General features: G+C 49.4%; 1 protein-coding gene across 3 annotated transcripts in view; it reads left to right on the forward strand.

Moving 5' to 3' along the window:
* The window catches only part of NOTCH1 (notch receptor 1), a 99,454-nt gene that overhangs the window by 40,673 nt on the left and 43,299 nt on the right, over nt 1-15,482 (forward strand). For all 3 annotated transcript variants that reach the window (XR_014003914.1, XM_081178638.1, XM_081178639.1), the window contains 8 exons: nt 910-1,032; nt 1,909-2,142; nt 2,309-2,464; nt 4,156-4,341; nt 5,710-5,823; nt 9,977-10,090; nt 13,742-13,975; nt 15,039-15,149. Coding sequence is in view for 2 of the 3 variants with exons in the window: in XM_081178638.1 (XP_081034764.1) it covers nt 910-1,032; nt 1,909-2,142; nt 2,309-2,464; nt 4,156-4,341; nt 5,710-5,823; nt 9,977-10,090; nt 13,742-13,975; nt 15,039-15,149 (1,272 nt within the window). In the remaining variant the exon portion in view is untranslated. The remainder of the gene's footprint in view (nt 1-909; nt 1,033-1,908; nt 2,143-2,308; nt 2,465-4,155; nt 4,342-5,709; nt 5,824-9,976; nt 10,091-13,741; nt 13,976-15,038; nt 15,150-15,482) is intronic.

The raw sequence follows: 15,482 nt of genomic DNA on the forward strand, positions 1-15,482 counted from the left end.
GCGTGTTGGTTCCTCCAGGGTGCAGCAGTTAAGTTTCTGGGAAAAAACAAAACAAATGGTGATGCTCCAAGAACAAATGTGAGCTGAGCCTTTGGCCCCCCAGGTTGTTGTTGAATTACAGCTACCTTCCTCCCATAGGGATCAAGAGCTCCTGCTGAGAGAGAAAAAGGAGGAGTCCCATTAGTGGGGTCACAACATGTCTGGAGAGCGAGGGGTGGCACCCAGTTCACCGTGTGCTGTATTTGAACCAGCAAGGTTCAAGCCCCCTGCCTTTCAAGAGAAGAAACAAGCAAGCTTGTGTTCTTTTAGAATGGACTTCTTCATGCAGCACATAGTTACGACTGTGGAACTCACCCCCCACAAGGAGAAGCGATGGCCAACTTGGATGGCTTTAAAATAGGTTTAGACAAATTCATAGAGGAGAGTTTACTAGGCACGCTGGCGATGCTCTGCCTCCATATTTGGAAGCAATAAATGCTTCTGAATAGCTGTTGCTGGAATGTTCAGGAGGGCAGGGTTGCTGTTGTGCTCTGCTTGAGGGTTTCCCAGAAGAGGCACCTGGCTGGTGACTGTCTATGCTACGTTGGGCCCTCTTTGGCCTGATCCAGCAGGCTCTTCTTAAGTTCTTAAGCAAGCATGGAGGCTCCAAATCCAATATATAAGGCAATTTTCCAGTATTTTTTTTTTAAATGGGGCACCCATATTTTCTGAGACTGGATGGCATTTCACGTCAAGTCAGATTGACAGCATCTCTTGAGGTTTTCCAGCAAGCTGAGCAATTTTGCATCCTCTGCCACTAAGTAACAGCCTGCTGTTTCTCCCCCATTGTCAGAGGGGGCTAAAAACCAAGTCTGACACACGTTTTCTTCCTTTCCCCTTTTTCTTTCCCTACCTTCAAACACCTGGCAGGTTTTGCTGGTCAGAACTGTGAGGAAAATCTCAATGACTGCCCAGGGAACAACTGCAAGAATGGAGGGACCTGCGTGGACGGGGTGAACACCTACAACTGTCAGTGCCCCCCTGAATGGACAGGTAGGGAATGAAGGCCAATATCTTTGGGTGGGGGACTAGGGAATAGGCGAGGGTTTGGCTCCAGGGAGGGTCATGGTTAGGGTTTGAAGACTGGCTCAGCTGCACCCTTCCAATCCATTCTCTCTTCATAGGGCGCACCTAAGATGCCAAGGTTTTAATGCACTTGCAGACCTTTACAGATTTATGTTGAAAGTTATGCATTATGAAATATGCAATACAGTCGTATCTCAAGTTGAATGTGCTTCAGGTTGAGCGCATTCGAGTTGCGCTCTGCAGCAACCCGGAAGTAACGAAGCGCATTACTTCCAGGTTTCGCCACTCGCGCATGCGCAGATGCCCAAAATGATGTCACGTGCATGCGCAGAAGCGGCAAAACGTGACCCGCAGACGCATCTTACGTTCCGTTCAGGATGCGAACGGGGCTCCTAACTGATCCCGTTCGCATCCCGAGGTACCACTGTGTTAGTGTTGTTATTGCCATTTTATTAGCCTTAGCTACAACTATTATTGGTGTTGCTCTAGCTACCATTAATAATGTGGCTGGGGCCTATCCCACATTACACCTCCTCAAAGTAAGCCTATTGAAATGGGTGAATTTGACTCGCTCAGGTCACCCAAATTTTAGTAGGTCAGCTCTGCAAAGGACTTAGCTGTAAACAACCCACTCTTACAATTATCACGATTGTTACTGATGACCTTGCGTTATATAAGTTAAATAAATTTGCTGTCTTTTGACGATGAGGGCAAAGATGATGTCCAACTCATCTCTTTACTCCGCCCCACTGCGATTCCTGCGTTGCAGGGGCTGGACTAGATGACCACCCCTTGGGCCCCTTCCAACTCTTCCAATTCTATGATTCTGTGAACCTCTTCCAGGCCAGTACTGTGCAGAGGACGTGGACGAGTGCCAACTGATCCCCAATGCTTGCCAGAATGGGGGCACGTGCCACAATACCCATGGCAGCTACAACTGCGTCTGTGTCAACGGCTGGACAGGCGAGGACTGCAGCGAGAACATTGACGACTGCGCCAACGCTGCCTGCTTTGTGGGAGCCACCTGCCATGATCGTGTGGCCTCTTTCTACTGCGAGTGCCCGCATGGACGGACAGGTGCGGATCGAGGGAGCTGAACGGAAGGTCCCAGCTCTCTCCCCTGTTGGTACACAAAACCAGGGTGCCACTTTGGGGTGGGTGGCCATGGCACTTTTGAGAGAGGGAGGGTTGGAGCCCCCCTGCAAGCATTCTTTTCTAAGCACCTGTGCCCGTTTCCTTGCAGGTCTGCTGTGCCACCTCAACGATGCTTGCATCAGCAATCCCTGCAATGACGGGTCCAACTGCGACACCAACCCAGTCACTGGGAAGGCCATCTGCACCTGCCCCTCTGGCTACATGGGGCCTGCCTGCAACCAGGATGTGGATGAATGCTCGCTTGGTAAGTGGGCACAGGGAGGACTTGGCGGGGAGAAATACCAGTGGAAAGGGACCTGCATAGTCTGTTCTAGCCTGAAACCCAATGTAATACAGACAGCACACAGGAAATAAAAAAAGCATGCCTCACACAAGGACTTCAGAACATAGCAGATATCTAAATGCAAAATAACAACAACTGTAATCTCGAGTTAGAATCGTAGAGTTTGAAGGGATCCTCAGGGTCATCTAGCCCAGTGTTTCCCAAACGTTTTTGGGCAACGGCACACCTGTTTACCGGAAAAAAATCTCGCGGCACACCACCATTAAAGCCCCGCCCCGTGACGTCAGCGCGCAGCGTCACGCCGGGAGGGACGCACAAAAGTGAAAGTTTTTTCCCTCCCCCTTGCCGGGGTGGGAGGAGGCAGCAGAGCGAGGGACTGAGGGACGGCGGCAGCTGAGGCGGCGGCGGCTGTTGTGGTGGTGGCGGCGATAGCGGGCGGAGGAGGGGGCGGCGGCGGGGCTTGAGGAGCCGTCGCTGGGAGTTGCTGCTGCTGCTGTTGCTGCTGCTGCCCGGACATGCCGGCCTCCTCCTCCTCCGCTGTCTCGCGCTCCTCCCTTTTGCGCGCGCTGCCCCGCCGCTCGGCACCACCACCGCGGAGCCGCCCCCGGCTCGACGCGGATCCTCGCCGCCGCCGCCTCTCGACGCCCGACTCGCCCGCCTCCCTCCCACGGCACACCAGCCGATGTCTCACGGCACACTAGTGTGCCGCGGAACACTGGTTGGGAAACACTGATCTAGCCCAACCCCCTGCAATGCTGGAAATCCAGCTGACAGAGTTACTCGCTGAAAATTCTCTCTCTTGTTTTCAGGTGTTGTTTTTTTCTCACCGATAGAAATTTAGCTGCCATTGATGCCTTTGTTTATGTTTTTATCTTCCATTAGATTTTTAACATAAAGTTGAACTGACTTTGGTCAGCAAAGGGGCCAAATTTTTTCTGCTGCCAAACACCTGTTTAGTAATTGCAGAACAGATATACATTGTTTTGTGGATTCCAGCTCCTGATAGTTAACAGGGGCATAATACCTTGAAAGAAAGAGGGGAGCCAGCATACCTGCTGTCCCACAGCACTTGGGATATGGAAGGACATTGAATCTGCCCAGAGTTAACACTCTGCATTATTTAGCAACATTTGGACCCCCCAGAATAGGGAGCTAGCTAGAGCAGGTCATCATAAGAAATACTCAAGGAGTACAGTGGGATCCTGAAACCCAGCTCAGGAGACTATATGCAAACAGAGAGTTTGGGGAAGGACAAGGCCAGGAGCCAGAAAGGTACAGGCTGAGAGGTCCCGATCCACGGCCACCATCCCCAGTCATGCTCTGTTGCTTCCTTTGGGAGCTACTACTTCTCTCCACTGTGTTTTTTTGTGTGTGTGTTCAATTTGGATTTGATTTAATATTTGTTTGCTGCTTTCTGGAAGGGGGGGGAGCACAATGGCAGTGCCAAGCTCAGAGCATCTCACAACAACAACCGTGTTACAAATGAACAAACAATATTTCTTGCATTGAAAAAATTCATGACAGCCTGTAGATAAAGCGAAGGCGAACATAGGAGTAGTAAAGAATGAACACAGTTCAGTACAAACTCGGAAGACCAGTAATGCTAATATAGAATGCTGATTATGTATTTTTAATGGTTCTGAACCCAACAGGTGCCAACCCCTGTGAGCATGCGGGGAAGTGCCTCAACACAGAGGGCTCCTTCGAATGCCAGTGCCAGCAAGGCTACTCTGGCCCCCGCTGTGAGATTGATGTGAATGAGTGCTCCTCAAACCCCTGCCAGAACGATGCCACCTGCCTGGACCAGATTGGGGTCTTTCACTGCATTTGCATGCCAGGTGAGTGCCCAGTTCTACATACCACCCAGGAGGTATCCCCAGCAGTGTGCCCTCTAGGTGTTGTTGAACTCCCAGCTCCCTCTATTATTCACTTACACACACACACACACACACACACACACCCGCCCCGCAGGAGTTCAAGGTGGCATGTGGCATGCATGGTTCTTCCTCTGCTCCTCATTTAATTCAACAACCCTATGAAGTTAGACTTAAGCTAAGAAGCGGTGACTGGCTCCCAAGTTCCTGTCTGGAAAGCTTTGTGGCCAAGTTGAGGGGTGGGGGATTTTAACCCCAATCTCTCCCAGGTCCTAGCCAACACTCTTAACCACTGCATCAAACCTGACTCTCAGCATAGCCAGTGCTTGTGAATGATGCTGGGAGCTGGTGGTCCAGCAGCAGCTGCAGGTCACCACATTGACAGCCTCTGGTACAACCTATTTGTGTATCAGTTTGTGCCTGCACTGTGTGAAGCCTTATGCCTAGGAGAGAGGTGGCGTCTGGGCATATTCTGCTTCAACGTTTGCCACACCTGGACTTCTCCTACCAATGAAGTAAAGCCATAGGGTTGGTGCAGCTACTGAAAAGGCCCTGTCTCTTGTTGCCATAAGCTGTGCCTCCCTCTAGGGTGGGACCATAGAGAAAGGACATTTCCTTCTGATCTTAGGAAGAGGGGCAGGTGGGAACCCCATGAAACAGATCAGCATGCTCTTCTGAGATCTGGGAGAGACTCGGTGTGTGTGGGCTGCCTTTACACTCTTGAGTAACTTGTAAGAGAGCTGCCTCCTAAAACACAGGGTGCTTTGGTCTTGGAATGCCTGGGTTTTAGGAAGTTTAAGAGGGTCTGCCAGGGAAACAAGCAAGCTGCTTTGACCCTAGCCTGGATGCACAGGCTCAGAGCCTTTTTAAAAGTAATTGCCTTGGTGCACCCCAGATCCCCTCCCTTCTGGGCTGCAGGAGTAAGTGGGAGGATGGAAGGTGGCAGCAATTACCATAGAGTAAAACCCATTGGCAACACTGCAGGGCTGTTGTGTTGCAGCCTGTCAAGGAAGGGGGTGGGAGAGCCTCGCTTAGGCACACACACACACGCATCACATCCTGAACAAGAGCAGTCCTGATATGTGTTGATGCACTACAACATTTTGCTGCCACCAAACTGCAGGAGAAAGTGGCTTAGCAGAGCCAGGAGTCTCTCCTCTACCATAAAGCCAAAAGAGGAGCTGGCCTTGCCAAAGGTGGGCTTGAGCCATTTCCTGCTGGCTCTTTGAGGCATGGACCTTTTTCTGCTATAGGTGTGCTGTCCTCTCAGCATGCAACAGGGGAGCTCCTTTAGGCTTACCTTTTCTTTCCTTGTTGGGAAACTCCTTTCAGGCTACGAGGGCATCTACTGCGAGATCAACACGGACGAGTGCGCCAGCAGCCCCTGCCTGCACAACGGGAACTGTGTGGACAAGATCAATGAGTTTGCCTGCGAGTGCCCCAGAGGTACTACTGGAGCGGGGTGGGGTGGGGGTGGAGGGGCATCGATCTCTCCGCCTTCAGTGCAAAGCCTTTGTAGTGAGAACGGAGCTGCAGTTAATCCACCACCCAGAGGCAAACCTCGCCGGCAGGTTTGAAATACGCTCAGAGTGGGCAGCTCGGGGAAAATTGGATGCTTCTCCTCTGATGTCTCTTAATTCTGGCAGTTCCAAGGGGCTCCATGCCTGCATTTGAGGTGGAGGAATGTGGTGTTGAGAAGTGGGTTGCCCTGTCTTTGAAGGAGTGTTGGGGGGGGGCTGCCACTGCTGTTAGCCTTGGTAAGTAAAGGAAACCTCTGGGTCCAGAGGTCCAGTTTACCTTTCAGGCAGGGGGTATCTCCTAGCCTTACCTAAAGAAGCCACCAGAGGCTGAACCCTGGGATTTTGAACCTTTTGCCTGCAAAGCAGAAGCTCCATGCCACTGGTGGCTTTTTCCCCTAAAAAGGGAAGTAAGGTTACTAGTCCTCATGATTCTAAATAAAGGGCAGGTTTAAATAGAAATCTGCCTTGCACAGACAGAATTTGCACTGTGTTCAGGACAGAAAGAGCCCCCCCCCCCCGCATCAAAGGTGTTGTGTCTTTAAATGCCAGTTGCTGGGGGGTGGCTAGCAAGGAAGTGCTATTGTGCTCAGGGCCCTGGTGTGCACGTCATGTGTGGATGAGAGGAGTGTGCACTGGGAAGCTTGGGAATCACCCAGGCACACTCATCATCAGGCAGACAGGACTGGTTCTGTTCTCTGATCAGTGCCTGCCCTATGGAGAAACTGAGTTTATCATTTGGTGTGTGTGTGTGTGTGTGTGTGTGTGTGTGTGTGTAAAATTGCTTTGTCATTACAAGATTCCTAACAGCAAACATAATTTAGGGTAAGTAGTTGTGACCACAGGAAAAAACCAATGACCTCTGTGGATCCTGTTACCTTTTTAGAGGCTGCATTCACTCGGTAGTTTATTTCGCCTTCATGACGTTTCCTCTGTGTTATATTTGAACTTTTGCATGAGATGAAAACCAGAGATCTAGCAGAATGCAGCGGAGGTTTCACTCTCATTTCTGTGTTATTTGCAAACAGACATTTCTTCTGGAAGCAAGTAACAGAGATACATGTTAAAACTTGCTCTACATTCCATTAGATTTTTAGAGGTGGCTTCTTCGCCATGTTAAAGCTCATATATAATGCAGGAATCAACCGTTAGGGAAACTTCAGGAAAATGGGATAAACTGTGCTGGGATTACAGCCTTCTCTATATTCCTGGAAGTGGATTTACATCGTGTGAAAGCTCAAATATAACATGGAATCTAGCAGTTGGGGAAATGTCGGGAAAAGGTAATAGACCAGGGGTCAGCAGACTTTTCCACCAGGGGGCCAGTCCACTGTCCCTCAGACCTTGTGGAGGGCTGGACTATATTTTGAAGGAAAAAAATGAACAAATTCCTATGCCCCACAAATAACCCAGAGATGCATTTTAAATAAAAGCACACATTCTACTCATGTAAAAACACGCTGATTCCTGGACCATCTGCAGGCTGGATTTAGAAGGCAATTGGGCCAGATCCGACCCCTGGGCCTTAGTTTGCCTACCCATGGAATAGACTGTCATGTAAACGCAGCCAAAATTATGCCACACCAGCTGCACAACGAGCCTCTGTGCCACTTTTGCAGAGTTAAGATGCTGAGGGTGGGGGTTAGGGATTCTACCCTGTTGATTAGAAGGGGCTGCTACTTTGGGGGTTGTTTTGCCCCATTCTGACACCCCCCTTTTTTGTGCAACTCAGAACAGCAAATGCACACACCTCTCCTCTCAGCATAAAGAGACCTTCAAGCCAAGCTCTACTTCCTCCTTCATCTGGGAGACAGAATGAAAGCGAGGGAGCGAGAGACTGAGGATCAATTTAAATAATGGCAGGAACAAGATTTGCTCTTATAAAGGCCCCCCTAGTTGGGGAATAAGTTGGTGAGGGGGGGCACTGGGAAGCTGGGAGAGGCAGAATGAGAGGAAGGCTGGATGGATTTAAATGAGGTCTTGCAGTCCACAGGACGAGAGAATGGGGGAGAGGGCTAGATAATCCATGAAATGGGGCTTTGGGGGCTTTTTGAAGTCGAGAGGCCGGGCTTTCCTCCTCCTCCTCCTCCACCTCCTCCTCCTCTGTAGATGTAAATAAGATGTTCTCAGGGAGAGCCAGTCCAGCGCCCATTCAGAACCCTAGGCAGCCGTCTCCATGGCAATGGAGAGCGAAGGCCCTGAAAAACTTGATTTGGGGGTTGAATGGAGGGAAAGCAGAGCCCCAGGGTACAGAAGGCTGGCACCCCAAGTGTTGACGTGGAGTAGTTGCCACAACAAGCCACAATTTACTAGCAAGAAGAGGATTTGAAGGCCCCCCTCCCCTTCAGCGTCTAGTTGGAAGAGTTTCTGTGTGTATGGAGGGGTGTGTGAAAAACCCACATTTTCAAGCTCTTTTTTCTTACCCTGCTTGTAGGGATAGTTTAGGGGTCCGTGTGTGTGTGTGTGTGTGTGTGTGAGAGAGAGAGAGAGAGAGAGAGAGAGAGAGAGAGAGAGAGAGTGCTTCACATTCACAACATAAAGCACTATGATTCCACTTTGAGGAGCCATGGCTTCCCCAAAAGAAACCTGGGAGCTGCTGTTGGTTCAGGGTGCTGTAAGTTCCTAGGAAACCTCTCTATTCCCTTCATGGAGTTACAGTTCCCTGAGTTCCCTTTGAAGAGGCATTGATGGTTAAACTGCTCTAGGAACTGTAGCTCTGTAAGGGGAATATGGGAGGTTGCCTAACAACTCAACCTCCTGAACAAACTATAGTTCCCAGGATTCCTTGGGGGAAAGCCATGGCTTTTTAAAGTGGCATCACAGTACTTAAAATGTATAGTGGCCAGAGGGTGCCGGGGATGGGAGAGAGAAGTCATATTGGCTTTCTGCAGTGAAGTGGAGCAGATTTCTACTGCTTCGGTGCTGCAAACTTCCCAGAAACAAAATGTGTAACTAAGAAGGTGCTGGAGACAGAGAGAGTTGGCTGTCGCTTTCGCACCTGGGCACTGTGCCAAGTGGGGCAACTGAAAAAAGGGGGCAGCCAGGCCCCCATGACATGCTTTTTACGCTCTCTAGAGAAGATTTCCAGAGACAGGACAAGATCTTGGAAGGGGGAGCAGTGCCCATCTGTCAGTTTGCATTTTCACATTTCTGGACATTTTTTAAGGGATTGAGGATGGGGGGCGGGATACAGCTTTACCCTCCAGTTTGTGGGAAATCACAAGAGTTAACGTAATTGTCCGCCCCGAACTGGGTCCCCCCGCCCCACTTTGGGGCTGAGGATGTTTGTGGGAAGGCAGCTGTGAAGTGTATAATGACAGCCTATTCATCAAGAAATTTCACAGAAAAGGTTTTTTGGCTTTTATTCCCAACTCCTCTGACTGTCCCTTGGGTACTCCTTTTTTAAAATAAAAGTGACTGGGAAATTCAAGCAGGGTGTCTGGACTGCATCCTGACCAGATAAAGATGTGCACAAAGGGGTCATCGCCAGCTAAGCCCTACTGAAGAGTAGAACCATTGAAAACTGAAGTTTTCGTAATTTCCCGTAATTTCCAATAGGTCTATCTTGAGTAGAACTAAAACTGAACTTAAGAAGGGCCTGGCTGCTGGATCAGACACTGGCGCCCCTCTATGCCGGCATCCTGTTCTCACTTGTGGTGAACCAGATGCCCGTATGGGAAGCCTGCAAGCAGGATCTAAGCACAAGAGCCCTCCCTATGCCATGGTTTCCAGCATCTAGCTCAGTATTGTGTCCAGTGGTTTCATGCAAGTCATGTTCCCAGCCCCACCTAGAGATGCAACTGGGGACTGAACCTGGGACCTTCTGCATGCAAAGCAGTGACTCTGTCACTAAGCCACAGCCCTTCTCCTAAAGCCCCTACAGTTTCCCTTTCTGGTCACCTAGAGGAATCCATTACTTGCCACAGGTGACTGGGCAAGAAGAGGCTTCTCACCTGTGGAAGAGGTGGGAGCCATATTTGTTCCTTATCAGCAAGGGAGAGGAGGAGGGTGACCACTGCAGGGGTCTCGACCATACTGAAGTCGGTGCTCAGGCCAAGCTCAGCCTCTTTGTTTCCCGGCAGGTTTCAATGGCCACCTGTGCCAGTATGACATTGACGAGTGTGCCAGCACCCCGTGCAAGAATGGTGCCAAGTGTGTTGATGGCCCCAATGCCTACACCTGTGAATGCACTGAAGGTAAGCAGGGTTGGGGGTGTGGGATCTCTGACCTCTTCTGGAGGGCAGGGATTCTGAGGAAGGGGGCAGGCCAATGTGGAAATAATGAATTTCATTGCGCGCAAAGGAATTTTATTTATTAGACTTTTATATCGCTTGTGCTAAAAGAAAGTCTCTAATGTGCTTTAGTATATATTTTGTAACATGCCTTGATTGAAAACAAAACCCTTCTGTGCAGCACAAAAATGCTTAAAACAGATTATCAATAAGAAGAATAAACAACAATAATTTAAGAACTTTTTTCAAGGTTAAAAGCACAATGAACTAAAGCTTGCATCAACTTTCTAAATACCTGGTTAGGCCTGTCTAAACAAAAATGTTTTTAACAGGTGCCAGAAAGAGTACGGAGAAGGTGCCTGATGTCACTAGGCAGGGAGTTCCAAAGTATACTGCAAAGTAATGCAAAATAGAATAACGTAGTAGAGAATGTTACACAATGTTGGAACAAGAATTGTAAAACAAAACCCACACACCGTAAAGCACAGACTGAACATTGTTAACAACAGTGTCATTAAAATCACCCATATCCCCAGGAGAATAAGGGCTTTTATTGGAGGAGGGCTGCCTGGAGATTCCAGGGACTGTATACCACAGAGCTCCGAACCTTCCCATAAAAGTAAAGTAAGATTCTAGTCCTCATAGTTCTGAAGAAAGGGCTGAGTTAAATAGTTACATTGGGGGTGCCATATACTGAGACTGACCCTTGGTGCATCTAATTCATTACTGTTTGCACTGAGTAGGGTCTAATTTTCCTTTTTTCTGCATTTCATCAGACAAGAGTCTAACATTAAACACTTTGCTCGTAAAGCCAGGCTACTGTCTATTCTCTCTTTGTATGTGTGTGTTTAAAAAAACTAAGTCCTGCTTCTGTGCCTCTGACAGTAGCTTGAGAGGCAGCAGTTTACCAGCCTTCTACTGATGCCATGGTCCCTCTAGCTCAGTCTACACTGGCTGGCAGCAATAGCACTCCAGAGTTTTCAGGCAGGAGATGATTCCAGCCATACCTGGAGATATATGTGGGGATTGAGCCCAGGGGCCTTTTGCATGCCAAGCAGATGCCGCCATGAGACTTCCTCAGATGTTTCTTAAAGCCCTAAAGGGGTCTCAGTTCAGCTTGCAACCTAGAAATGCTTTCAGGAGGGAAGGAGCAGCAGCTCTGATTCTTGACTGGTGCAATGCCAGGATCCCTGGCACCGACAACTGGTGGCACCCCCCCCCCCAAAAAAAAAAATTTGGACTCTGCTTCCATTTCCTCCCTCTCTTCCCCACTCCTCATGAGTTTTTCTCTGTGCAGCACCTGACACAATGGAGGCAGCCCCCCCTCACCTTGGCTGAAAACATTGCTGGGGAAGGGGGTGTTGTGTGCCAGCCATTGGGGTCTTTGCCTCTGGTCTCCTCCTTCCTTCTTGGGCCCCTCGCCTCCCCGCAAAGGAGAAAGCGGGGACAGAGCAATACAAAAAAAAAAGAAAGGCCATTTCCAAACCCTCACACACACATACACACGGGTTTTTTTTGGGGGGGGTAGCAGGGGCCGTGTGCACTCGACGAGTGAAACTCAAGTAGGTTTGGGGACAAAGCCGACGCCATGAGCCGGCAGCAGTGAACAGAGGTGCTTTTGTGGGGGTCCTCCGCTAAAAATCTTCCAGCTGAACAGTCTCTAATGAGCATCTTGGTCTCGCCGATGAAAAGCTGAGATGTGGATTTCGTTGATGGGGGAGGCCTGTGGGGAGGGGGGGGGAACAGTCAAAGCCTGACTTTGTCTTCCTTCCAACCCCCCTCTTCCTCCCCCCACTCCCGGCTTTTGTCCTCCTCCCTCCTCTGTCTCCCGGCACTTCTCAGTTGCTATTATCCCTCCATACAGGCAGCCGTACATGCAGCCGTTTGTCCCAACCGAACCCGCACACACACACCCCGCACCTCCCCCTCCCGTCCTGGTCCTGCCCTTTTGAATTCCATGGCCAGCCTCTCTGAGCTGCATGCAGACAAAGTGGGGAAGAGGCTGCCTCTGGGCTCCTGCGAAAGACAGGAAGAAAGGGGTAGTCTGTGCAAGGGGAGCCATTGTGCGCTCCTGGGGACAAAGCCAGGCTCTCTTTGCATTCAGTTGGGAGGCAGTAGGGAGGGGGGTGCGGCTCCTTCTCCTTCCTCCGATCGTTAAGGAACCTCCCCTCCAAATCCTCTTGCCACGCGCTGTCTTCCCTTTGCAGCCAGGGTCCCCCCTATCCATGTCTTGGCCACGCCGGCTGGCAAAGGGGTTGTTAGCTGCTGGGCTCAAGGGCACTTGGTGTGTGTTTGGTTCAGCTTCTGTGCCCCAGGCTCTCTGTGGGAGCTTCCCCGGGAACTCATCTGTATAGGAAGCTGCCTCATGCTAAGTCAGACCATGACATAGGAACATCAAGTGAGCCTCTTGGATCTGGCCATCTAGCATGCTGTTTGCAGAGTGGCCAACCACAGCGGCCCACAATCAGGACCTGAGCACAAGAGCAACTCTCCCTTCCTGTGGTTTCCAGCAAATGGGATTCAGAAGCATTGCTGCCTCTGACTGTGGAGGCAGGGTGCAGCCATCGTGGCTAGTAGCCACTGATAAACCTCTTCCTCTTCCTTCTCCATGAATCTGTCCAATCCTCTTTTAAAGCCATCCAGGTTGGTGGCTGTCACTGCCTCCTGCAGGGGTGAGTTCCGTAGTTTCACTGGCCTCCACTTCCTGCACCAGGTGCTGATTCCAAACCAGCTTCAAGGTCACAGCAATGAGAAGAGCCACCTATGATTCCTGTAAGGACTGGTCATACTGGTGTTCTGTAATCAGGCTCTCCCTTAGAGAGAGGAGGCTCAGAAGGCGTCCACAAGAGGCTTTTTGGCTGTGTCCCACCAAGCTCTGGAATGCTTTCTCAAGTGAACCCCACCTGCTGCAGACATTGACATCTTTTCAATGCCTAGTTAAGACTTTCCTCTCCTTGCCCCCTGCCCAGGCTACTCAGCAGTTGATGGAATTTGAAAAGTTTTGAAAAGTTTTTAAACTTAATTGCAAGTTGCCTATGGGTTGCCCTGTGTTGGTTTTTGTTGTTGTTTATTAAGCTTACAAGTTGCTTTATTACAAAAATAACTCAAAGCAGCTTATAAGGAAATAGCATGTACATTAAAACCAGCAGAAAGGTAGACTCTTAAGTGTAGACGTGTTTCATATCTGGACCTCACAACTCTGGGGTTTAATATTAATGCACAAATGGACAACACGTCCAAGAGAGTCAAACTAACAATCAAGCCACTACTGTTCAATCAACCTGGTGTAGTTCTGTGATATATATGCAACATCAATAGAACATGGTTATAGGCTCTGAGGACACCTGGCAACTTGTGGAATGGTACATTTGTTTAAATTTTTGGAGTTAATTATAATTAAATGGACATATGGTGCTTCTGCAGGATGAGGGTTGGCATGGTTTAATATTCATTGTTGCTTCTTGTATAAAGAAGTGAAAACAATAACATATGGGGGGGCGGAACCCAGTATAAAACAAAACAGAGAAAGATCTGTGTTGGGGTGACTAACTCCCAATTTATTGATTGACTGATGGACTGATTGTCATGACCTGCTTGGTGTTGCCTCCTCCTCAGGCTTTTCTGGCCCCCATTGTGAGACTGACATTAACGAGTGTGACCCAGACCCTTGCCACTATGGGACCTGCCAAGATGGCATTGCCACCTTCACCTGCCTCTGCCAACCAGGCTACACGGGGCGTCTCTGTGACATGAACATCAACGAGTGCCAGAGCCAGCCTTGCAAGAACGGGGGCACCTGCCAGGATCGGAACAACGCTTATAACTGCCTCTGCCTCAAAGGGACGACAGGTAAGAGCTCCCAGGGGTGTCCACTGCAGCAGTCTTTTTGTAAAAAACTAAAATAAAATCCTAAGGGATGTTTAGGTAAGGCAAAGGCTCAGGACAGACAAAGAAAAGTACTTCTGCACTCAGCACATTGATTAGCTATGGGAATCGCTCCCATTTTCACAAGGGCCACATCATCTCCATTCTGTACTTGCAAGGAATTGATCCAGCAGCATGGCAGCACCTCATGCCCACTCGGGGGTGTCCCAAAATAAGAGCATAAGAAGAGCCTGCAGGATCAGACCAAAAGGTGCCCATCTAGTCCAGTGTCCTGTTCTTAAAGTGGCTAGCAAGGAGGACAAGAGGCCTCCAATTGTGGAGGCAGAACAAAGTCTTATGGCTAGTCTTATGGCTAGTAGCCCTCTCCTCCTCCATGAATTTGACTAATCCTCTTTTAAAGCTATGCAAGTTGATGGGCATCACTGCCTTCATTGGGAGGGAGTTCCACTGATGATGGAAGAAGTCATTTCTGTTCCAAATCTTCCATCATTCAGCTTCCTTGGACACCCACAGAGTTCCAACGTTACAAGAGAGGGAGAAAAGCTTTTCTCCATTCATTTTTTCCATGCCATGCGTAATTTTGCAAATTTCTACCATACCCTCTCTTGCCTTTTCTTAAAACTGAAAAGTCTCAAATGCTGCAGCCTTCCTCAGGCGAGAGGCTCAATCAGCTTCTTGTTGCTGTAGTATCCAGCTTGGGTCCCCCGTCGTTCAGCCCGAACACTGATATCCAGCTCCAAGGATCTTATTGTGAGAAGTGAGGTTAAGGGAATCGGGCAGAAGGCCTTCCCAGCAGCCATGCCCACCCAATGGAACGCCCTCCCAGCAGATGTCAAGGAGATAAATACCTGACTTTTAGAAGACATCTGAAGGCAGCCCTGTATAGGGAAGTTTTTAATGTTTGGTGTTTTGCTGTGTTTGATGTTTTAATCTGTTGGAAGCCACCCAGAGTGGCTGGGCCAACCCAGTCAGATGGATGGCATAGAAATAAATTCTTATTCTTATTCTTATTCTTAATCTTATTAAGGTCCCAATTGCGAGGTCAACCTGGATGACTGCGCCAGCAATCCGTGTGACTATGGCAAGTGCATTGACAAAATCAATAGCTACGAGTGCACCTGTGAGCCTGGATATGCAGGTGAGGACAGGGGATGGGATAGGAGCAGAATGGGATCATAGAACCATAGAATTGTGGAGTTGAAAGGGACCTAAACCAATAACGGTTGCGTTGCAGTGCAATGCAGGGAAGCCATTCTTGTACTGTACAGTGGTACCTCAGGTTACATACGCTTCAGGTTACATACCCTTCAGGTATACCCTTCCACTAACCCAGAAATAGTACTTCAGGTAAAGAACTTTGCTTCAGGTTGAGAACAGAAATCGTGCTGCGGCGGCGCGGCGGCAGCGGGAGGCCCCATTAGCTAAAGTGGTGCTTCAGGTTAAGAACAGTTTCAGGTTAAGTACAGACCTC

The sequence above is a fragment of the Podarcis bocagei genome, assembly GCF_964188305.1.
Source record: "Podarcis bocagei genome assembly, chromosome: Z".
In the NCBI taxonomy this organism is placed as follows: Eukaryota; Metazoa; Chordata; class Lepidosauria; order Squamata; family Lacertidae; genus Podarcis; species Podarcis bocagei.